General features: G+C 34.4%; 1 protein-coding gene across 2 annotated transcripts in view; it reads left to right on the top strand.

Moving 5' to 3' along the window:
* The window catches only part of dve (defective proventriculus), a 71,140-nt gene that overhangs the window by 15,419 nt on the left and 29,344 nt on the right, over positions 1-26,377 (top strand). For both annotated transcript variants that reach the window (XM_053759103.2, XM_053759094.2), the window contains exon 2: positions 23,594-23,765. In XM_053759103.2, the coding sequence (XP_053615078.1) occupies positions 23,594-23,765 (172 nt within the window). The remainder of the gene's footprint in view (positions 1-23,593; positions 23,766-26,377) is intronic.

Below are 26,377 nucleotides of genomic sequence, written 5' to 3'. Positions count from 1 at the left end.
CTTCAATTGACATCTGACATTTAGGAGTGCGTTTGTAAGGTCCATACTTATTATAAAGTCATTTTATATTTTTAAAGCTATTATTATTTATTATTATTATTTATTCTTCAATTCATGCTTCAGTTGGAAAATTCATTTAAAATATTCATAATTCCATTGATTTTGGCATAGACAAGTTGTGAAGCCTTGTTTATACCCGACTGGAACTAAGAAAGCATTATGTTAAATTGTTACCAACTTGGATAAGGCATTCAATAAATCGATAGTGCATATGAAAGGTGATTCTCGTGTTTAGAATAGCAAACGATGGGGCTGTCTCTGCCCCTATAAGGCTGATCGCTCTATTGACAGATGTGAAAACGTTGTTGCCTTTCAATGCTATTACTTTCACGATGGATATTCTTGCAAGTATTAAATTTTTTATTATCTATTTTACACAATTGACAATTACTTGTATCCCTGCTATTGTAGTTTAAGGGTGAGTCAACTTTGACGTTTAACTTCAACCTGCGCGTCATCGTTGTTTAGACAAATTTAAAGTTTTTAGTTTTTCAAACTTAGTTAATGCCAAAGACAACTGGTGCAACACACTCAAAGATTAGCCGTTGAACCGAATTCTTGATAGAAAAAAAAAATTACTCACTCATTCTTAATCACTACGATAAAAATGTTAATAAAAATTGCATAACGCACAGTATAGTTCAATTTTTATCCACGTCAAACATTTAGCTATCGGTCCCCCATTGTCTCAGATCTAAAGCCATTCCTTAGGCCGTTACGCACTGGGCCCTTTTTAAAGCGGCTTAGTATCAATAGGGTCGGGAACTCGAGAAGCAAGGGTTCGTCTCAACTCAATGCTATCGGGATTTAATCTTAGCCGGCAAATTAGGATTAATTGAACTTTTTCCTTTTAATTCTGAGCTCCTTTGTACACATGCGTAATTCATTCAGCATGTCGCCTGTGGAATTATATAGAGATGTGCGTTGCAACTGCCAAAATTAAAATTGAATTCCCATATAAAAAATAAAGTTTATATCTTACGATTTTATGTATTTCTGACACTTAGGTAAGTTGCAGGTTGATTGACTTTACTACCTACTTGGTAAGACAGACTTAACTATGTATCTTCATTTCCACGCCTCTTCAAAGGTCAATTTAAAGGTTGACGGGAAAAACAATATCAAAATAACATTTTATGTATGAATTTCTTCTGCAATGGGCGGTCATCTGCCTGTAACATGACAATACTTGATATTTTTGACCTTGTACCGATTATGCAAATCTACTTGAAATGAAATAATAATTAGATAAGATAACAATAACCGCGGTATTTGCCTTGTTAGTGGCTCCACGATTAGGATTCGAAGATGAATACCCATTGTTCAGCGTGACTGTCTCGCTTCAAGGTTCATCTTGTCACACGATTTTAAATAACAATGGCGCTTTTCCCGCCTCCTGCTCAAAATGTTACTTATAGAAAATGTTATTCATAAAAATAAATACTTCATACATGGCATATTTGTTTTAAGCATTTTGAATTTTCAAGTAAGTTTTGGTTGACCTAACTATGAATGACTTACGTTTTGTCTACCCAATTGAAATTCAATTTTACTTTTCTCTGGAGAACATTTCAAACTTTACAACTACTTTTAAATTCTGACGCTAAAAACTAATGTTGTATGAATGGAATAACTGTATGACCATATAGTAAAATACATTTTCCCTTATGTGAATTTACTCATGGCTGTTTCCGCGTTTCTTAATTTTTGTGTGAATTTCACAAGAGTGTCGTGAAAATAAAGTGACAAATTTCGGACTTATAACATTCATAATAGTACGGATTTTATTTTCACGATGGGTTATATCAGCTCGCTGTAGATCCATGATGCGTCGCAGCAATTCTGAATTAAGGGGGTGAGGGGGTAAGGTATCTATAACCCGATGGCGGTTACGTGCTCTCAGGTGTGACGCGGCGGAAGCCCACTATCATTAACCTACCCACATAGGTGCGTATCCGAACGTACGCACCCTCACACGTCATTCCGCCATATTTACGCAAAATGCCTGTGTACCTGGCACGTATTAAGCGATTAGCTTCTCTTTTTAAAACTTAATTTGTTTTTTAGTAATATGACTGGCAGTTAAAATGTCAGAATTTATAAAAGGTTCGAGATTCTTTTGTTTTAGAAATTTGCTAAGATTTCATCTAACTTATATATGTATATCAAATAAAGTCTTTTATATGCACTCCCATTGTTATTTCGGGCGTAATGGTTATTTTAATGAAATATATAGCAACTAGGTATTTCCTGTAGCTGACTTTTCTAAAAAATATAAATGTATTATGTGAAAGAGATTAATTAAAACACTGAGTTATGTAGGCCTATTGAGAAACAAAATTCTTAACATGCGTACAAATTATTTACCATTTGTTTGTCAGATAAAGTTAAACATATATAAGTACAATCCCATTGGTATATAGCGGGATTCGTATATGGGAATAGGTGTATATTATTCTTATAACACATAAATTGAATTAATTAATGTAATAAAGCATGAAGATTGATCATGCAAACAGTTAAGCAGTGCTTTGCAATTTTATATGTAACAGTTATTAATCATTTGCATACCCCTATACACTTGATTTGTAATTAGACTTACACACATGATAAGTGTATGGAAATTATGATTAACCGGAAAAGCTGAATAAGTGCTTATTCCTTTTTTTTAAATTATAACGCGACAAAAATATAATTTACTATTCAGAATGAACAATTTTTAAAATTGATTTTCCAACAAACTTTTTTTTTACTTTTTACAAAAAAACTTGATGTACACGTTTATTTAAATCTTTATTATCCTAATTAGTTTGTAACACTTGGAACTTATCAATAATTTTTAATTAAGTAAGAACTCGCTTATTTATTTATCTGACATAATTACATGACACTAATTGCAAATTGTGCAATAAAATATCATTGACATAAATAAATAACACATTAAAAAAAAGATTTTGACTACCAATTATGGAAATATTTATTCAATATCTGTTTTTTTTTTGTTAATTCGCGTGATTCAAAATATCTTGTATTATATTTTTCAATTACTGAAAAAGCTCAGACTAAACAAAATATGGTAAAAATATATAATCACCTAATCCGTCCCTGTATTTCTTTGTATCCGGCGATACAGTCCGCTAGGCACCCACTGTCACTGGATAATAAAATGTTATCCATATATTGAAAATTGTTTTATACTAATGTATTATTTAGAGCTAAATTTAGTCGTTGAATATTTTGAAATTCTATTTTTATTATTCTTTATCAATTTTTTTATTTAAACAACATAACATTGCCAATATAAAACTTACAAATCGTAAATAAAGTTCAAATTTTTTACAATTTAAAATAATAAGTTAGTAGGTCCTGATTTCGGCCCTGTTCAATTTTCGTCTTCTTTCCTGAATCAAGATTTTTAAAATACACATTTTAAAATTCTTGATTCAGTGAAGTATGATCCATTATAACAATAATTACAAGCAAATTTAATCTATATTTAGATACTATGAAGTATTTAATTATCGGAATAGATAATAAATCAATCCACTTCTGTAATGTGTGAATGTCATGTACCTAAGAAATGTATGTTAGGTGTAATGAATTCAATGACAACGACTGTGGTACTCTATATTGTCAAATTATCCAGGGTAACTCCCTAATTGCCATGTTACAGACTAAAGACTAAAACCAAAATTCTTAAAAATTGTTGAACAGTATTTAACATGTACAATAAAATTTAATGAAATAATGCATTGTGACATCTCTTTCCCTTGCCGGGTAGACAGAGCCAAGACTGGTGAAACTAAAAAGCTCATCTTAGTTGGAAAATCATATCACGATTTGTATTCCATCCATCCTCACCCTCCATACACTCTCGTATCAAGTTCATAACATTTTTGGAATTACTTTTTGGAGTGCAAAATACTAGTCAAATAAATTATGAAACCCTTCCACGTACAAGGTGCGACCATATCGATATCTCTCCGGTAATATCTAGTAATTACACATTTCGCGTGTACTCATTTTCACTTACACACCAATTATGTTAAGGATCGCGCGATCGTGGGGACTTTTTGTGTGGCTATGCAAAATGCATGCAAGTTTGTGCATTTTGCAGAGCCACAGCCTTGACTATTTTACTATAACATTTTACTAGCTTTTACGAACTCTGCAAAATCTGGGAATGTCGTAGAATGTCAACAAGATCTTGTTCATTTGTCAAAGTCGTAAAATAGGAGGATCTGAAAATGATCATAGTAATTTAGGATTATTTATTTGCTCATTTTTCTATGATCTAATAGTGAGAGAATAGAGAGACGATTTTCAGTTTTTAGCAAGACAATATGTAACAACAAAATAATATCGATCCAATCAATAATAATATGCAAGAACATTAATCGTTCACGTTATTAAATCAAGTTGATGATGTGCACGAAACAGATTTACACTTCAATTAAATGAACATAAATAATCATTACGCTGACACATTCTTCCGAAATGACTCCAAAATGTGGCCTGACATCAGCTCCTATGCTGATAGCATAAGATCCTATATTTAGAATCTGTGCTCTGATTAATGCATGTTTTAGTACGTCTAAGACTATGTCAATTGACACCGTAACCCCACGGTTTAGAACTATCTTCCATCGCTGTGATGTCACAGGGCAAAAATGGCTTTAAGCCCAGTGTTCACCCAGTTTCTGCCCAAAAAATCGGCGTAAACCCAACTACATAATGGATTCGCGCCCGGCTGTTTGGACACAAACTGGGAATATACTGCGGCCTTAAAAACACATATATGCACTGGTGAGATCTGAAATTTAAATGTGTCTAGGTCCAAATGAACCAGACATAGCATCATTAACGTGTGGCCTATAATACTCCATATCCTCCTGTGCATGTTGTACGAGTTGACTAAGGGATAACAGCTAAGAGTCAACTACAACATTCCATAAGAGCCAAATCTTTAAAATTTTAAGATTCAATTCTTTTTGCAGGCCCTGGGTTTAGAGACGTCATAGCTGTGTAATGTAATGTTTTTCTGTCTGCCGGTTGCTGATTTTGAAGAAATATTGAGTAGATATAGTAAATGATCTGATGTTCGACATAAGTCACCGCGGGCGGAGCTGCGGCAACAGCTAGTTCGATAGATATAATAATATTGACGTAAATCCACAAAGCCCTAAATCTACATCGGGATCTCTTTGAACAATGCATTATTCCGACAATTATTATGATAAACATTAAATCTGGTTAATCTTAATCCTGAATCTTCTAGATAAATCCGATAATTAGGTAATTATAGCTTTATCTTCATTGCTCCCCACCTTATCAATATCTGGTGGATTATCCTGTGCTTTATCGCAAAATATATTAAATCATTTGTACAATATGAGTGTTCTGATTTAAAGAAAGAAAGTTATTAATCAAATCGTTCTTGGGACAAATGCATTTGTCTATTGGGATAAAATATACCACTTCTATACAATCCTTATAATTTACTAGCTTTTGCCCGCGACTTCGCTCGCGTTTATTTTGTGCTACCGCTCATAATTTACTATTATCAATATCTCTGGTTCTAAGCAACGTATCACGATGAAACCTAACAGATTTTAAGTTAGACCATCCGCTATACAACTGTGATATGTGTGTGTGTATATCAAATTCCAACCAGTAGTTTTTACGTTTTGCGGGAACAAACATAGCCCACTTAAAGTTTTATTATAATGTATGACATATTCTATGTATGATATATTCTACTCTTTGCTAATTTTCCATAACAAATTCGAGGAGTTTTTGCATTTCAGTTATCACGGAAACGATAATAAGTATGACTACTCCAGATATAGCACTCGAAAGGCAAACTGACGGTCATAATCATAATCGAAAAGATTATTTACCGTCGTGATTATCGCTAATTAACTCAAGTAGTTAGCGATTTAAATGGAATAACCCAGTTAAACCACTTGTGATGAATAGAGTTATCGCGGCACCAGTAAATAATCAATCCATTGTTTTGTTAGATGTGTCATAAATTATGCAATGTTGCAATAATAAATAAGGCGCTGTCCGCTTAGGGAACTTTGGGAATGAACAAAAAAGGTATATCAATGGGGCCGCAGCGATTCGTGGAGCACATTAGATATTGTTGACAAAACTTCCTCCTTAATTAATATGCATCATAAGGTAATATGAGTACGTGTTCGCAAGCCGCCGCAGCCACACGTCACGTTTCGCATGCGCGACGCATCCATGCAAAATTTTAGGCGGGATGCGTTCGGTGACGTAACAGTCCAGACTTCCCAACTCCTTCGTCACCACCAAGTCGGAAGGAGATAGAAACACTGACTATGCTTTGGACAACGCACGACGCATTCGGTAAAAGCAAGTTTTGACGATCGCCGGCGCGCATTCCCATGCAAGGTATGCCCCCGGGAGCTATGTCGGCAATTTAAATATTACGGCTACTCAAAAACGTGAGATGTAAGTAGTAAGAAAACCCGTGTGGGCCGAAATCTCGTCGGTTGGATACACTGAATCCGCACAAAAAATGGTAATTAAGAAACGACATTTTTTAGTAATTAAATTGTAGCTGGTCCGACGAAAATTAATAACATGTGCCTCAATTTCTACGTCAAATTGTTAAGAGATATTTTTGTGTACAAGTTGAAATTATGCGCTATAAAAATACTCTGTGTTTTGCGGGTTCGCATTGAATGGTGTGCAAATTGTGCCATGAAATGCGCGTAGATTTTGACAACGACGTCGCCCACGTCGGCAGCCGCCATTCCCATGTCGTCGGTTACAAAAAAAAATATTCAAATGGATTAACGCGCGTTCGCGTCCGAATTTCGCACCGTTTGATGCGCCCGCGCCGATTCCGGCAAATCCGTCGCGTCGGAAGTGGTGGCGCGCGCCGCCCCGACGCCTGTCGATTTGTCGATAGCTGGGGGTCTTTGACCTGCCTCAGGACCTTCGATAATGCCACTGATAGGCTATTATTGGTTAGATTAAGGCGTAGCAAGATTCCTCTCGTTGTTATGAGATTGAAATTATATGACTCCTAATTCAAAAGTCAATTCCGAGTGAATGAATTTTCAACAGAAACTTAACAAATGTTATGAATTCAAACGTCTGAAAATAATATACTTAATATATATTTTTTTAATTTTTGAAGTTTGTCTATTACGCCTGTTAAGTTATATACCTCTATATAATATATATAAATTAACATGCGTAAAAAGTAGCAAAATCTATCGACGTTACACGTTACGTATTCCCCTCACTAATCTCTCGATACGTATACGGTTGAACAATGCACTTATTATTCGACAGTTCTGTTTCTAAGTAAACTGCATACACACTGAATAAGGCAGTTGATACGGCGTCTGCAATTATAATGACTGAATAATATTTTTATGAATCAGTATTTCATATCAATTACAATAACTCACAGGAAATCAATAAAATTAGGGTCGTCCCGATAAACTGTGAATATTAATGAATGTTTTTCAAGTCGTGTATAAATCGTAACGTTAATGTAAATCGATAACAATGTATCGTTTAACGTTGCTTTAGATTTATTAGATCTAAGTAGACTACTAAGTATATTTTGTCGAAAATTATGTTAAATAGATATCACGACAATATAAGTACATGTAAATCCCTTAAAATATTATTAACAAACAACTTCCAACTAATATTATTTACCTAGTTATTGTATGTGGATCTGTCCGCGGCAAAAAGCATAGTTTTATTTGTCATCATTTATTTTTCTGTTTACAACAATTTAAACAAACCTACAAACAAATCTTCATTTTACGACGGGAAATGTTAAATATCGCATAAGCCAAAATCAAAATTATCCAAGTGTCCATTATCCCGAGTCGAAATCTTTTAAGGCAATTAGTTTTCTAAAGAGCTACCTGTGCTTCATGACGGCTTTATGAAAGGAATCCACGCTCATTGTATGCTCAATTACGTCATAAACATAAACAAATCCGGGATAACGGTAAACTTATGTTTCTAAAGATTTCTACCTGGGAAAGAAAAAAAAGAACTCCCAAGGTTTAGAATTAGAAATAATATTTAATGGCTTAGCTTTCAGAGAAATAAAATAATAGTGTTGAGAAGGCACGTTGTAATTTCACAGAGAATGCATATATTAGGTAAGGTAGGTATGCAGTACAGCCTAAAGAACATCAAGGTACCCAAATTTATTGCAATTATCACCTCTGTTACCATCGATGCAGGATAACTTCAAGTCCGGTCAACTGTACATAAAATGTTTGGCTACTAAACTTCCATTCAAAATAAAAATACATCATATTTTGAGCACCCATTGAAATGTTACCAGACATAATTAATTTATTATTTGTATCATAAGAAACTGTAATGGTTAAATAGGATAACTTTTTTGTTTTATTCATCTGATGATTTCAGATTGACGATGTAAAATTAAACTATCGATTATTATTATGTTATTTTTTTATCGAGTAAAAATATCGAAATGGTTTTTTTATGTTAAAATGCTTTTACGAGGCCATTCGTCTCCGTATCGAATCAACTGAAAAATTAGTCACACAACAGAATTCAACATTAGATAAGAGTGCGTGAGGACGCATCTCAGCAGTTGAGATTAGAGTTCATTCACACAGGATTTTATTCCTATGCGTATCGATCATAGAAATGAGAATAACATAAAACTATAGAACGGGTATAAATATTAAATTGTCACCGGTCTGCAGCGATTGTTCACTCGCACTCAATTGAATCTAAATTTGTTTAAATTTCGAATAAGATTAGGATTAGTATTTATATCATGCAAATAGAAATCAGTTTATAAAATCAAAATCAAATCATTTATTCAGAAATTAGGCCTTCACAGGCACTTTTTCACGTCATATTCTAAATTAAATGATATTTACCAAGCTACAAACTACTAGCATTTCGGAACGATCATATTAATCAATTCATTTTTATGCTACAATTTATATTTTGGTTTCAAAATATGCAAAGATAATAATTTGCTGCTGGGTAAAAGCCTCCCCACTCTTTTTCCATATTATGATAATAGTAAAAATACTTTCTAGTGCTATTTTAGTAATAATTAGTTTATTATATTTTCGTGTTTGTTTATGATTATAGTTTGATTAAAACCCTTTCTTTGGATAAACAGCTGGTAATGATAACTGCCGTATACATGAAAACACATTGTCATATAAAATACGGCGCCATTTCTATTCAATGTAATTATTACGATTTCTGCGTTATCGATGCATACGAGTAATATCGATGCTACTTACTCATTTGTTGTTGTTTAAAAGGGATGGCGGATGAGATAAGTGGGTCGATGACATTTGGCTCCGGCGATTACTGCGATTATGCACTTTGTGCATTGAACTTTACTACGAGCTTTGATATGTTAGCTTTCATGATAGCAGACAGGCTATCACGAATTGTATACTGTTTATTGTTTTCTGTAATTAGACTCGTTACGTGGCTCGTGGGCATAGGGTATTGATAATGGATAATGAAAAAGACGTAGAAAAATGTCTGATGAATTAATTGAGCATGCGATGAGGAAATGGAAATTACCTATAAGATCATTACATATATATATTTTTTTAATATTTCTCTAATTGATGATTTATTGAACCAGTGAACCGACAAATATTATTTTTCATCAAGTGTGTTGAAAATACTTTTTTGTGGTGGTTTTGGTTATTGTAGTTATATATAATATAGCTAACTGTAGCGAATCGTTATCATAATCTATTTCAAAGTTCCCTTTATTGACTAACAGTTATCTTCCTTGTGGAGGTAGACACCTCCACACGGAAGGCCAACACACCTTTACCTATTCAAATTTAGAATTCATATTCAAAATTCTTTATTCAATTTAAGATGATATACATCACTTATTGGCGTCAAAAAATCGCAGCCTTTTCTCCAAAGACGTCAATTAACAAATGTAGGTCTTATACACATATAAGTCTGTGATCTATAAGAATGGCAGGGCATGTCATTAAAGACGAGGTGGTTATCAGGTGTATAAAATTACAACTAAAAACCATGCACACCGAACGCGTATCCAACACATGTACAGAAAAATTGTATCCGATCCTTTAATCTCTTCCGATCTGAAGCAGTGCTCACTTAAATAGGGTTAACAATTTATTCCCAAAAAAACCGTTTTGTCATCAATCCTATATGAACTCGGGATTGCGCTTGAATTTGTGGAATAAACTGGGAATTCCCACTAGGTCCATTGGTTAGACGTAAACCAATACATGTAAATACCCAAGAAATGCTGGCTTGATGTCGTCGAAGGGTGATATGCGTGCCAACGACTGACTAGGGCTGCCGACGACCCTGCGAAGGGAAGTCGAAAAAGTAGAATAGCGAACTCTGGGCTCCAACGCTTAACGGCTGGAGAACTAGCCAGGAAAAAGCTCAGATGAGTGAATAAACTAATATGTGGGTGCCCAGGGCCAAAATGACCGACATTCTAGAGCTTTCTTACTTTTTTTTCTTCTACAGCCTGAGCGCTAAGCGTCGTAGTCGCTTTCCTACTATTTCTTCTCCAGTATTATTGACAGTATTGCTACTATGAAAATGAATGTGCCTACCGCCTCAACAGTTTCCCATACAAACGCCAAATCCGATATTACCGCGGCCGCTATCGCATCCGGGCCTATTCCGGTCACAACATGTAATCTATTGTCCTAGCCGCAGATACCAATATTTAACATTGTAAGGGTGGGTTGCACCAGTCAACATTAACGTTAGCTTTAGCCTGCGCAGAAAAAGCCAAAGTACGCCATTTCGTCTAAACATCAGCGGCGCATAGATCGGCGTCAAAGATGACAGGTGCAACTCGCCCTTTTTCGAGTTTTACTATTACATTTTATTTTTATACGGTATGTAGTACAGTTGACCGCATATCAAGTTTACAATGCGTGGATCTTTATGCTCAGTAACATGGGCGAATTTGAGTCCGTATTTGTGTTTGAGTTTACTGTACATTACAATAACACATATTCTTAGGATTTTTTATTACAACAAAGTATAAAAATATGTCATATACAAGGTGCACCTAACTTAATGAAGTGAATCAAGCATCAATGTCATGCATAGATTAAAAAATTTAATTGGTTCTAGTAAGGAATTTTAATGTGTAATGGAACTGTTCATTCCAGCGCAGTTGCGAATATTTGCCGCATTTGTAAATACATAAAAACTAATCTCCTAACAAGGCGAGCAACGTGGTTAGAATAGGCCCCTGCGATGCATAGTAATCGTAGGCAATGTAGCTAATATTGATTGGTCCAAGTGACAAGCGTGCGATTTGTTTTACACTTCTATTAACTAACCAGTGTCAGTGTTATAATTTTTTATTTCCAAGTAGAAAACTTTAATATTAAAAGTAAAAGCTTAAGACATGGTAAAAATATAATTGATTTTAGAAAAAAAAGCTACATTCTTAGATTGGTTGGATTTAAATTTTTGATTTGTAAATAATACTCTTAAATTAAAAAATATATAAGTGCAGATAATTACAATTTATTGTCTTTCTATTTCAGTCAATGCATAGATTAATTGCTTGTCGCTAAGACGAGAGGCAATGGAAAATTAGTGTCAAGGATCTATGTTTTTCTTCTTCAATTCTGAAACATATAAAATGGATATTTTAAGGTGGTCGTTTCTATACATATAAAAGAATATCAATAATACTTCTCTTTAAATAAAAAGATTAATTTGTTCGACTGATACAGGAGAGATAAAGTCATAAAACCAATTAGGAATATTTTTAAAATACTTTTGGCTGCACCTATTAATTGACCCGACGACGTGCGAAAATTCGTAAGTAATATGATGCATTATGTACAGAAAGAATAGAATGGATACCGTTATATTCATAGAGATTATTGTGAAGCTAATTAACACTATTTATATTGTATTAAATGTATACATTATTTTTTATTTCGTAATATGTATTTCCTCAAAAGTTCAAGCGTAACATTTACAAGAAATATGTTGGGTTGCACCAGTCAACTTTGACGTTAACTGTAACCTGCACAAAAAACGAAAAGTACGTTTTTTGTGTAGGTTACATTTTTAGTTTAAATTTCGGTGGCGCGCAGGTTAAAGTCAACGTGGAGGAGACTAGTGCAACTCACCCTTAAAAGTACAATACTTAACGAAATTTTATTTTTAATTACTCACAGACTATCATTGCTCATCACTTAAACCAGGAATAAGCTAAATAATTACAATAGCGTTAGGTTATTCATCCACAACACCCCCTGGAATGTGCAGTTTTTGCGATCAGCAGTCGTCGTTGTGAAATTATATGGATATCTCGATTTACATTCACATCTGTTATTCGACGTCGAGTCGATAAACACTGCGATGTATCGGCCGTTGGAGACAAATGTCATTGCTGTTTTAAAAACAAACACGAATGTATCATCTCGTAATGTCAATTTAGAAATATGTGACACTAGCTTTTGCCTACGACTTCGTCAGAGTGAAATTCTCGTGGGAATATAATTTTTTGCCGGGGTAAAAGGTGCGTTTGTTTACAACTCCTAACTTCAAATATGCGTTATTTCAACAATATTGGTTACGTAGATAAAACGTGATAAGGAAACAAACAAAAGATGATTACGAGTGGGGACAGGGAGTGGCCGTACGCCAGTACTATTTCTATAATGTGCTACCGTTAAAGATTTCCAAAATGAAGACAAACATATACAAACACGATCGGTTTAGTTAGTTCAGTCAGTTCAGTGTGCGCAAGCCATTAGCGCGGGCTCGCCACAATGTCGTAATTAGTGTCATTTGCACTGTTTTTGGACGGGATCAACATAAGAGAGCATATTGTAGAAAGCCTCACAAATTGGAAACAAATGGTCTGAAACTAAAAGTGCTAATTTGGACGGCTTTTGCTAACGTGTGACTGTAGTTCAAACTGTTATTGATTCACGTACCTACGTTACGGTAACATTTTTACCGTTGCTTCATTTAAACTGTTTTCAAATATAGAACTAAGTAATCAATAGGTTATAATGACAAAAAATTCTATTATTATAAAAGTATTTTTAAATAACAGAACACGATATTAAAGTTTTTGATTAAATTAAGAATGCTTTTTACTCTGAAACGGTGACGTCACAGTCATTGTCATACTGTTTGTCCATATAATTTAAAAATAAAAATTTAGAAATCAGAAAAATATATCTGATTCGATTCGTTAGGAAATTCGATGTTTAAATATGTTTTATAAATTATTAAACTAAAATACGTATATTTTGGAATGCACGGAATGGGCTGCAAAAAGTTGTTTTCCAACATTGTCGTATGATTTAGTTTTTGTATTGCAAATTATTAACAAAAGAACAAAATTTACATAGACTTTACGTAAAACTCTTCAAGATTGAAGTCGTCGGTCGATATTAGTCAACCCATCTATTTATAACATATTTTTTTCTATAAAGACAAACATAAGGATATTTAATATATATAGTTTATTTATAAATCCTGCTAATATTATGCGAAAGTTTGTGAGGATGTATGTGTATGTACTCTTTCACGCAAAATATATTATCTCGAAATTCCCACGAGAGCAAATGCCCGGGGCGCAGGTAATAATGTATAGAAATACTTACATCTAGGCAATATATCTTCAGAATCATATTTTTTTGCTATCAATGAACGTTACATAAGTATTTAAACAATAAGAATAACTACATAAATCAGACGAGAAAATCGAAAGAAAATACAAATAATTTGAAATATCACAAGTTTTTAGGTTATGGAAAACAGGAAAAGAATCTTATTGTAACAATGGCTTACGAGACAATAGAAATTAATCCAAATGTAGACTTCCTTTCGTTGTTATAACATTATTTGTCTTCATAATTTTCTGGATTTAAAAAAATCCACGGTGCTGTGAAAACAAATCGTCATTTTATTTGCTTAATCAAACTGAATGACGTACCTAAGTAGGTATGATTTGTGTGGCGTGTGCTCCCGCCCTTGAATAGGACCACTCCATATCCTCCTGTGGAGGTCATACGAGTAAGGGATACACAACCTGGGCAGCTGATAGGCGACAATAGCATTCGAAATGAGGATTGACGTTAGGCAAGCGGCCGGTTGTAAAATCACAGCGGAATCTTTAAAAAAAAAAGGTTTCTTTACGCTCACCCCGGTCTCCGCGGCTTCACAACCCCGAAGGCAACCGGGTACATGCAGAGACGAGATAGTATAATTTCAATAATTAAGTATATGTTAAAAAAAATGTTATTTCATAAGTTGAGTCAAGAATTCCTTAGATATTTACTTTGATACAATATCGTGGGAAACTGAACGCCAATCAATGCGGCTATGTTGCGGTGAAGTACGTACACGATTGTTTAGATAGTACTGTATCACTAAATAATTTAAAACAAAATCGCTTCTCGCTGTCTGTCTGTCCTTATGTATGCTTAGACCTTTAAAACTTCGCAACTTATTTTTATGCAGGAAATAGATAGATCCAAGAGGAAGGTTTACGTGAATAATTTTTAACGGTTTTACCCGAGCGAAGCCGGGACGGACCGCTAGTGTGATATAATGTTTACTTATGCAACATCGGTGCGGTGGTGGTGTGATGGTTAAGATGCCCGCCTGTGGATCGAAAGGTCCCAGGTCGAATCCTACTCGTGCCACATGAGTTTGTATACCAATCTGACTCATGTATAGTAGTTTTCATCGACCACCACTTGCTTCCGGTGAAGGAAAACATCGTTAGGAAACCTGCACACTGGATGATTAAAACAAACAAACCACTCCATTACTAATGCCAAGAGAGTTGTTGTGTGTGTTAAATTCCACGTAATGACCACGACCCTCAGCCATGAGGAATACGACTATGAAGAAGATACAACATCACGTCTTTATCATTTACGAGGAAGACAGAGCCGAGAGTTGGTCCCTATTTCTAAGATTCCGCAGTCCGACCATCTTTTAGTCGGTGTGTCACCAGGCTGCATATCATGATATGTGATAATCAGATATCTGAAATTTTCACAGATGATGTAAGTAGTTGCGATTTTTTTGTCATTTTCATAGATAATGATACGGAACTCATTGTGCGGGAAACCGACTCGCATTTGACCGGTTTTACTTGTGTATTTTTTTTTTAGCTATAACATGTCCCACTGTTGGGAAAAAGCCTCCTATCTCTCTTTCCACGTGTCCTTTCTTTGGTCTTCTCCATCCAATGTCTGTCGAATGGCGGGTACAGAAAGCTTTCTCTACCCGTCAGTTTTAATCCAGGTTGTAAGAATGTGGACCCATCTCTCTTTCCACGTGTACCTAGCGAGGCAGGCCTAGGACTGTCTGTCGAATGGCCTAAGCTCATCTGACCATCTAGGTCGGATGAGCTTAGGCCATTCGACAGACATTGGATGGAGAAGACCAAAGAGGAACGCTTTCTGTACCCATCAGTTGGAATCCAGGTTGTAAGAATGTGGGCCCATCTCTCGGTACTTGTGTATTAAAAATTAAAAATATTGTTCCTGAAAAATAGAAAAATAAAAACATTTGATAATTTATGAGATTAAAAGAGATCATTCAACCAAACAGTTCAAGAGATAACAAAAACTGTTGGATAAGCGCACTCTCAAATTACTAACCATTACGAAATCATCTTATCGATACGACAATAAATATTTTATGGTCATTGCCTCGATATCGTTTTTTGAGATAAAGTTACTATAATTATGAATTTTATTAAATTGTAATTAGCTGTTTGTTCATCCCTTGGAAAAGTTTTAGATACTCGACTGTCTGTACTTTGTACCTAGTGAAGTACCGCTGAGGAAATAAGTAGGTATGTCGAAAAATATGTATCCTACATATAATTTTACATATGACATAAATGACTTGTAATAAATGATGTATATTAAACCTTTCTCGGGAATCATGAATCAGGCCGCGTAGTTTTAAAGGTCTAAGCATACATAGGGACAGACAGACAGCGGGAAGCGACTATGATTTATACCTACTATGTAGTTATAGTGTTATATTAGTTACGGTGTTATATCTGCGATGGGAAATCACTCTCTGTCTCATAATCATGTGTTCATGCGGTGTCATTCGGAGTTGTAATGAAAAACAAACTTTAAAATTTTGAATATTTGGTTGAGGTTTTCTACCGACCGCCTGCCTGTCAATCCTCCTTGAGAATGCCATTGTTGCCTATCAATCTATATATATTTAATACGGTGTTTTTCTTTAGTCTTTTGCACGGATCGATCTAAAGAAGTTTAATAGCTAGTAAATACACCTACCTAGCGAATCAGCTAATCGTGAGTATACTTAATTTAATAAAAGTTTTGGAAGAAATCCTAGAAAAAATTACAATAATTTACACATGTCTCCTAAATTTATCTATCACACATCATGACATCAAAGCATGGATTTGTCATGTGTACACAGATTTTTATAGCCGTTTTATCGGCAATTGAGCCCACTCCGTCAATCGAAGCCCTGACCCGAGTTTGCTTCTGTAATTGATCACTAAACAACACTCATTGGATATATGCCCCTAAAATTAATCAACAACCTTATGGAATTAAACCAAATTAGTTTATAAGGATTTTAATTGGACGTTAATACTGATATTTGTATGTTGAAATATGGAAATAAAATTTCATCATACGTAAACAAAAACGATTATTACTTTTATTTTATGGACATTTTATCTTTAATTCTTATTTTATCTCATGCTTAAAACTTTTCCAAGAACATATTAATAACCTAGACGATTCCATTGTAATTTATATATATTTCAACAATGTTTCAGTTAAACGACTTACACAATCATTAGCGTGTCAAACATATTTTTGTAAAGAGTCTCGATTTTCCTCATTTTTTGTTGTATTCAATAAATAGGACTTATTACACTCTTTACGATTTAGTTTCACTTATTTATTATCATTTCTTTCAGTGTAATACTAATGATAATTCAGCTTTATGCATAGCACAATACAAAACATAAACCTACAAAACAAAGGCGGACTTTCCTTCTGAGGAATCCAATAGCTAATCCCTTTCAGATGATCAATGACAAGAAAATACTAATAAGTAGCCAAATCTATTGAAAAAATTGCTTTTTCCTTCTGCTTGTTGACTGGCGCCTCGTAAGGCCGTGTTTACACTGACTACCGACTGGCAGCCAGACTGCACCTAATCCTGGAAGGTAGGTACCCTTATCCCGTTTGCTTAGCGGCAACGATTCAGGGATTTGAGGGGATCCTTAGGGCGTGTTTGATGTCGTGTCTTGTGTTTGCTCCAGTAAGTTGTATGGGCGCCTAGGCATCTGTCTGCATCTACGCAACTTTGGAAGATCAAGGTAATTTTGCGTGTTCATACACACATTTATATTGAAAAAATTAACTTATATAGAAAAGTCTTAATTGAGAAAGCTTTTAGAACATTTTCGTAAATGCATACCTTATGCTGTCAAACTGTTTAGCATTTTCTCTACGAAAAGAAGATCAACGGATTGCCGTTGATCTTCTTTTCGTTGAGAAAATGCACGTTTCATTTAAATTTATGTTTCATTTATGAAATGAGTATTTCACTCATGTTTAAAGTATTACAAACATCTTTATTGTCATATTGTCATTATTGTCTTTATCTAGATAAATCATATAGTAGCTCCTGTTCGTATTATTTTCTTAGATTTCAATATCTATGTAATATTAAACAACTACTTCATAAATATTACTTATATTACTGAATAAATATTAGAGAAAACATGATGAAATGTTTACCAAACAGCAGAAAAACTAAACGTCGCAAATGGAATAGTCAAATAATCTGCAACACAACAGATTTCAGAGGAAACAATGATAAGATTTTCTTAAAATCTAGTCGGAAAAACCTGCGCTTACGTCGGTTGACAGTTCAAGAATTAAGAGATAAGCCCAACTGATGTACAAATAAGAACAGTTTCTGAACGTTATCTCGAGCAAATAAAGGAGGCATAAATTAATCACGGCTCAGAGATATAGAAAACAGAATAATGCCATGACAAATGGTGCTATCAATTTGTGTAATTAAGCCGCCAATCCGTTGTTACACATTTAAACGCTTCTATCTGTTTCATATGACTTAATAGCTGCGCCTATAGACTGAGCTCCTATAGGAATTTCCGGATAAATAATACAACTATGTCAATGCAATATTTTACCCATGTATTAAATTTAATTAAGATCCGTTGAGTAGATTTTGCGTGAACGAGTAGCGAATCAAACTCAAACTTTCGCATTCATAATATAGGAGGATAGAGACATGACCTGAAACAGATGTTCAAAAGTTTTAAAATGTATGTATATTTATGCATATTTATGACGCATTTACATGACGTGACCTCTGACATAGCGATTGACACATCAACCACGCTGCGCCTGAGGTTCTGGGTTGGTTCTCATTGCGGGACCTATAAGCATAACTCTGAGAAGTGCTGAAGTGATGAGTGAATTTATTTCCATATTTCAGACAGTTGTTAACTCTTCAAATGTCATTGGTGGAGTGAATCTATTGCATTCTGCGTGGGAAGCACATAAAATAGTTTTTATTTTAAGGAAAGAAAAGGAAAGAGAGTGCCAGTACTTCAGAAGTAGGTACTGTGTGTGTCTTTGAACAAAGAAAATTCGATTAATTTATATTATGAGATGCAGCAAATTATTTCCCACTTCTGCATTTCTAATCGAAACTGCACTTAATTCCGAAATAGTGGAACCCTTTGTTTTCTCTGGACTCCTAACTGTATGCGACAAGAAAAGTTATTAAGTAGATACAATGTGAATAATGAATTTGTGTTATTTAGACAAATTATTCCCGAAAGTAAATCTTCGGGAAATTAATACATATATAAATGAGCCCGTGCGAAGATGTCGTTTCATAGTGGTTCCATAAAATATTCATTTACTCTAAATTGTAGTTTCTTTACATCTCATAATAGTTTTACACTATATCACTAATTGACGTCAAAAATGAAGAACCAGATCATAGCAGATGTTTCTTGTAAACTTTTTTATATCTCAATAAGTTTTTTTATAAGTATTGTGCAATGTATGACGACTCGAGAAACCAATGTTAATAAGAACGCAGATAATTATATAAAACGTATTAGACTGATTTATTGTATGATCTTTGTATGGAAATGGTAGCTGACATTTGTAAGCCGGCTTCATATCGCTGTACAAATAAAACACGATTGTTTACTGATTCTAATGAGAATCGGTAAATATCGGTATACTGGTATCTAAACTGGTACTATTTTATAAATAACTAAAAAAAGTTATTTTTTCGAACTTACGTCCTAACCGATTGTCTTTGTACCTTCGTACTTTCGTAAGTTTATGACGTTTGTAGCTCCCAAACTCATGACTCGATTTTGATTTTTTTTTTTCTTTAGACGGTGATTTAAAGGAGAATATTTTTAATCATGATCTATGTCGGATCTTTTTTTTTTAATTTTGGGAGTTACTTGTAATTTATTTACGAATAACAGCGATTTAGATAAAACGACAATAGATAACCTGTAATAATAATACTCACAACAAATTCAAATAAAGTGATTCAATTCACGCGGTTCATTGATAAAATTAAATTATACAACAATGCACTATCATAACATGACCACAATAAACAAACAAAAGTATCGTAACCACGATAAACCGATTCACACGTTCCATTTTTGTTCACTATAATATTATTTAACAACGGAAGTGAATTAAACCTATTTCTATTTATCAGCAAAATAAATAGGAAAGTGCTTATCAATTAGTGATTTTATTGAATGCATCCGCTTCCATAGAATTTTATGCAAGTTATACATTATCATCCATGAGCCTGGCGTATCGAAGTACATTGCTGGATTTTCCTTCATTTGATACAATGCTTACATTGAAACCAGCGATGTAGTCAAATTATGTCTGAATTAGCTGAATATGTGTAGCAGTCAATGCTCTGATTTAATGACTCTAAAGCAATGTTTAGCAGATACCAGATACTATCCTATATTCAGCTAAACGCTTGAGCCTCATCACCTTACTATAGGGTAAAGAATAGACGTCGATTGCGCAGAATCGAGACACAATAGATAAACAATAATTGTTTGACGGGCGCATTTACACCGGTTCGTAAGGTAGACAAGATACGTAGCAATCCATCACAATTTGCGATCTATCCTACATCTATTATCAATAACCAACCTGTTTCGACAACATTACATATATTTTTATTTTTATAGATGAAGTTTTAAATAATAAGACTTTTTCGTTGCTTGGGGCAGGTTCAATCTACAAGTTATATTTCTATCACTAGAGCTTCGAGGTTGTTGAAAATTATTATCACAAAAAATGAGGATCTATGTGGTTCATATGTCCCACTGATGAGGCACTGGCCTTCCTTATCGGAGAGATAAGGAGTTTCATTAGTATGGTTACACAATTTTAATTATTTGTTAATTATTGCACAAAATACTATTTGTTAAACTACATTAGGTTAAGTAGAAAGGTCGGTCATAGGATTGACCAAAAATTTACAATATCGAGCTCCTCCGAAACATGGAAGGCATCAAACAGAATAGAGCCAGCATGGTGGGTCCATGAGCCTTATCGCTTCATAATGAAGAAAGTGCTCCAATATTGAGGACATCAAAAAAGTTACGATAGTGTTAATGGAGATAAAAAATTGAATCAAATAATTCCTCGACCTTAACAAACAAAACCACATGCAAATAATGAAAGGGGTTCAAAATCTAAACAAGTCACAAATTTGATTCGCCAAACATATCCATTGTAATTGTGGCTACCGTGATTGCAGCAAGAGTTAACACATAATACATTACAGTTTGTGTCACAACACAATCAGGAACGGCCGAGGACGAATCAGGCGCCGAGGAGCGTAATCTGGGTTAACAGGGGTCAAACGGTATCACAAATTCCAATACGATATTAGACGTATCTGTGGCGCGAAACATCTATGGTCGCCTGTTTCTGGATCAGTTTCTAAGTTTAAATTCTTTTTTATTCCAGATAATGTATTCGGAACCAATGGTGTAGCAGAAGATTTTACGAGAACGGAATCGTTAATACGATAATGATGTCCCAAAAGATACATGCTAAACTGATTGTAATCTGTTGGGTCAAAAATGAGACGTACGTAAATATGAATTCCCTCTGTACTAAATAATATCCATTAAACTAAAGAATATAATGCCAATCAATTTGGGATTCATATTACGTACGTTTTTGAATTAAATGGATGTCGAGATAAACTTCATAACGCCTCAGATCGTTCGCGTCAACACAAATCTGGTGGCACCTGAAAATCAGCAGTTGCACAGCTTGTCTGAGCAACATCGGGTTGAGCTGCAACCAATTTGTCTCTGTGGTACACATTGCATGTTAGGTTAAGTTGGTTTATTATTAATTATTATATTCATAACTAGTGTGTAACTGCAAATAAATATTCCTATCTATCTATCAATAATTTTATTTATTCAAAATGTATATACCAAGATGGTACAAAAGGCGTAAATAATTATAAATCATTCCCTATCAGCCAAATTTCAGGAAAAACTATGATAAATCATATCAATATTTTCGAAGTAAGTCTGAATTAATGATCACTTATTTTACTTTATATTAATGACCCTTATTCTTATCGTGTAATTTACTGCTTTACATAAAATGACATTTCCCAATAGCGATTTCATAATAACTTAAAATCTACATATCGATATTTATATCAGGTCCGTCAGCTGTGGTTGTCCAGTCTCGAGTAACTTTATTGACAACTTTTTCTTTTACTTGTCTCCTCGTCCACCAACGCTTTTAATCTGTTAAACAGTCATTGCACATCACTAACCTTATTAAAACACTATCATTGGTCGGATTCGCCATCACGCGGTGACTCGTATAGTAACAATATTCAATGAGCATAATCAGGGCTCATGAGCTTGTTTCGACTGACGCAATGGCCAAGTGTCCAATTCGAATCAGATTCGCTTTAAGTGGTTCGCCTTTTCAGATTAGAATACATGGGTTTTGATTGACGGATATGTGCACCCGTAATACTGGTTCCAGTCTTTGTAATTTAAGGATATTTTTTTCTTCTCGAAGAACCTCGATTCCTTATTAACTGAGAGAAGAGTTGGACTAGGAAGAAAAAGAGTTATGGTTTTTGAAATTATTTTTTTCATTCATATGTCATTTGTCTTGTTATTAAAAAAAACATTTTTTACTTATTTTATATCTTTCAAACCAATCACTCACTAACTAGTGAGTTATTGGTTAGTAATTTTATTACAAGTTTATTTTCATTAACAGCACAGCACCATACGAGTGTTACTGTTTGAAGCGCCAAAATTATTCCTGAACATTAGCAGTAGGATCCCGTTTCATACACCGCCATAGAACAAATAACGTACAGTTACTTTATAAAAATGTATGGGACTGGGTGAATCCACTTGCACATTGGACTCACGTACCATCATGCCGGTGCATACAAACGTTGCACCAGTAACGCAAACAGTGTGAGAATATTCATCTCTGACGTCTCTATTATTGATTTAAATATTTCGTACATTTTGAGACAATACCTCTACATTAATGTAGATATTGTTCGATTGTACGAAAGTTTTACTATCACAAAACTAACACAATTCCATAAATTGTATTGAGATAGTTTTGTGGGTTTTATGTTTTGTGGGTTAATATGACTAATGACAAATTTAACATTTTTTATAATTTTTTTTATCAGCACTTGCTCAATTACATGTTTCCGTATAATTTTTGACTATCATATATTAAACACTGCTAGATTTTTTCTTTTTTGTTGATCTATCCTGTCATAAGACAATAATTGGATTTAGGTCTGCGGTTCCTCGAATCTTAAAGCAGTATGGATTCAGATTGCGTTTGGTCACCACGTTTCTTGTAACCACCACGCAGTATATTTACATGTAAATTGTTGCTGGGAACCTTCATGGATGGATTTTATTGCACTTTTGGAGAACTAGTTAGATTGGATTGACGCGATTCGAGTGGAATTATGATGATCGCTGGCTGTTTTTCTAGTATTCACATGCTTTTATAGTATCACCTATTCAGTAATACTTTTAATATCTAAAATACCTATTTCGCTGGAAATGATCTAAGGCTAGAAAAAATAGTAAAATATTATTTTTGTTTTTCGCGAAACATATGAACAAGTATACTCGATCATGGAACCACAATTGAAATTTCAAAGTAATTTTCTTGTCAAATTTATTCAACAGTAGCGACGCTCTCATCGGATTCCGTAACCATATTGTGTCGGAGCCCAGATTGAAAATGGACCCACTTTCCTACTTTTTCTTCTCCAATAAGGTATCAAACTACTACTATCACAAATAGGACGATCATATAAGTTTCCTCATCTGTAATTACGATTTATACCAACATTATTTTCATTATTGCAGACTCTAGTTGCGGAACTCCGGCGCAGCAAGACCCCCCCTCGGAGGTCCCCGGAGGAGCGCGCGGTGCACCGCCCCCCCTCCGCGCCAGTCCACCATGAGAGGGCGCCACACACCCCCCACCTTTCGCCAAAGAAGGAGGCGTTCAACAATCTCCTCAACAAAGGCATTTCTGGTATGTTTGCTTTTTTTCCAAAGCAACATTACAATTTTTGATTTTCGACTAATTTTTGTAAATCAAGTTTTGCAAAACGCATGCGCAGCCAGTTACAATACTATACAAAGAAGCGTAGGTGTAATGCAGTGGTTGTGCATAGGTATTTAATGTGCACATTAATTTTACTTTTCGAATATAGGCTCCTTCATTAACGATATCTTTCAATAATAAAATTAAAGTGTTGCAATAAAATGTTACATTGTATTTCAATTACTAATGAATTAAACCATGTTGCAACCCTATCGCAAAGCCACCGGTCGATTCATCGCGTTTTAGTTTAGAAAATAAAATGTTTCGATTATTCCCAGTCACGCACTCTCCCTTTGAGAGACATCGGCGTCATCTACATCGTAATCTGATGCCATAATTGATTTAATACTGGCTATAGGACTATACTTTATAGCCAATGGCTAACAAAGAATAAACCTAGGGGTTTCGACCTCTGCACTCACTTGTATAGGTCGCAGGCTGCACTGATTTTATGATAAAAAGTCTTTATAGTACAAGTGGGTTCTTCAGTGGAGTTGGGTGTTTTTGCGAGAACGCAATCGTATCGGCATCGAGGAAATTTATATGGAAAACGAGCAACATCTATCGTATGTAAAAAGGAATACTTTTTTATGTATTATACCGACATAATATATTTAAGGAAAATATTAAAAAGATAAAAAAGAGTGTAGTTTAACGCTCAGTGTAGCTTACAGACACTATAACCATAGTATATAAAATCCGTGTACTTTTAGATTCTCATAGCTTAATATCTAAAACTACAAACCACTGAGCGTTATAATTTATACACTTTTATTAAATTTAGCTTTTTCCCTTAAATACATATTAAATTTGATGATAAATGAAATACGAGTATAATAATACTTATCAGTAATCAACATTAACCAAACAAATCCGGCGAGGCTAATGAATGAGTGGTGTCCCAAAATCCGCGCACCTAATTTTACGACCGGTTTCCTACCGGATAAAACCGGACAGACCTATTGTATCAGGCTCTATATAGATTTATTTCTTCTTTGCCTGAACTCTAAATCCTTATCTTTACATACTTACGTATTATAAAACAAAGTCCTCTACCGCGTCTGTCTGTCTGTTTGCGATAAAAAATTTTGCGGTTTTCACTTGTTTGTTTGATTTAAGTGTAGTTAGAATTTATTTTATTTTTACCCGTGCTGGAACTAGGACGGTCCGTAAATAAATGTATATTAAGTAGTTAATTTTATATACGAGTAGAAAAGATTGTGTATTTTGTAATCAAGTGATTATGGCGTGTTTTGCCCTAGAATATTACGATTACCACGACTATCGATGACATAACATTGGACGTCGTACGAGGCAATCAGGGGATATAAAGCCTTAACGGCTGATAGGCACAGCATTCCAAAAAGTTTAAAGAATAATTTAATCTAGAATAGTGTTGATTACATTAGCAATTTCGTTAGTTTAAGACACACCGTTATTGATGATCTTTCGAAGGTAAAATGCTAAAATACATATATTTGACCTCAAAGCGGCGCTAACCTAACAGAACTAATGGGAACCTACCCTTTATTCCCCTTGGTAATAATTTTCCATTCATTCTCCTCTCTTTATGAATCATAATCTCTAAATCTCCCGGTAGTCTGTCCCTGTCTGTTATTGGTAGATCATACAGCTGTCTCGCTCTAGTTCCCCTTAAATCTAATCCGGAACATCCAAAGCTTAAGCCGTATTCACGCAACTCACATGGCTCAGGTAATCATAATAAAAATCTTGCTTGATCCCGTAATATACTTAATATATATTTGTCCTATAATATAAAAAATCCTATAATGATAATAATAACTAAATAAAAATTTTTAGAAACCTCCCACTCTGAATTTGCTTGCGTTCTCTCATTTGCTAGAAAAAAGCTGACTTTATATATTTTCCAAATATAGCTAAATTTTCCATCAAATAAAAAACGCCTTTTCGGCTGCCATGATACTACGGACAGACATACAGATACACAGACACGTTAAGCTTATAACTCCCAAGCTTCTGTAGTTGAGGGTTAAACATATTGTTAAAGATTTTCATAACATATTTCAGAAATTCTAGAAATCAACTATTGTATGCAGCAACAATGTAGCCTAAGTTTTTTTAACCTACTTTTCATGTAATACATATTGACGATACATTTTTGTGGCATTCGCGTTTCGCAACACCCCGGCCAGACAAGGAGACGTATGTATCTGCAACTAACAAAACAATGATTATAGCCACTCACTCACTAAATAAAATAATAACAAGTCATTTTACTTCAAGTAAATAATATAAATACAGTTTAAAAACCGCTAATAAGGTCAACAGCACATCAAATTTATTGCAAACTTGATGTGCTGTTGACTGTACAAATGCAATTGAATTAGCACAGTTGAAAGAAATGATGACTCTTTTCATTCTATGGTATTTCCCACGAAAGCTTCGCTCTGGCCGCAAGCCCGTCAATTTCTTTACAACACCGGAAAGCCTCATAAGTTTCAGGTGATTAAACTGAATCCTAAAGCCTAATCGGGCGTTATAAATTATTATTAAATTCG

Source organism: Plodia interpunctella, chromosome 2 (assembly GCF_027563975.2).
Source record: "Plodia interpunctella isolate USDA-ARS_2022_Savannah chromosome 2, ilPloInte3.2, whole genome shotgun sequence".
NCBI lineage: Eukaryota > Metazoa > Arthropoda > Insecta > Lepidoptera > Pyralidae > Plodia > Plodia interpunctella.
Note: the sequence above shows the minus strand (reverse complement) of the source record. Positions and strands in the feature narration are given on the sequence as shown.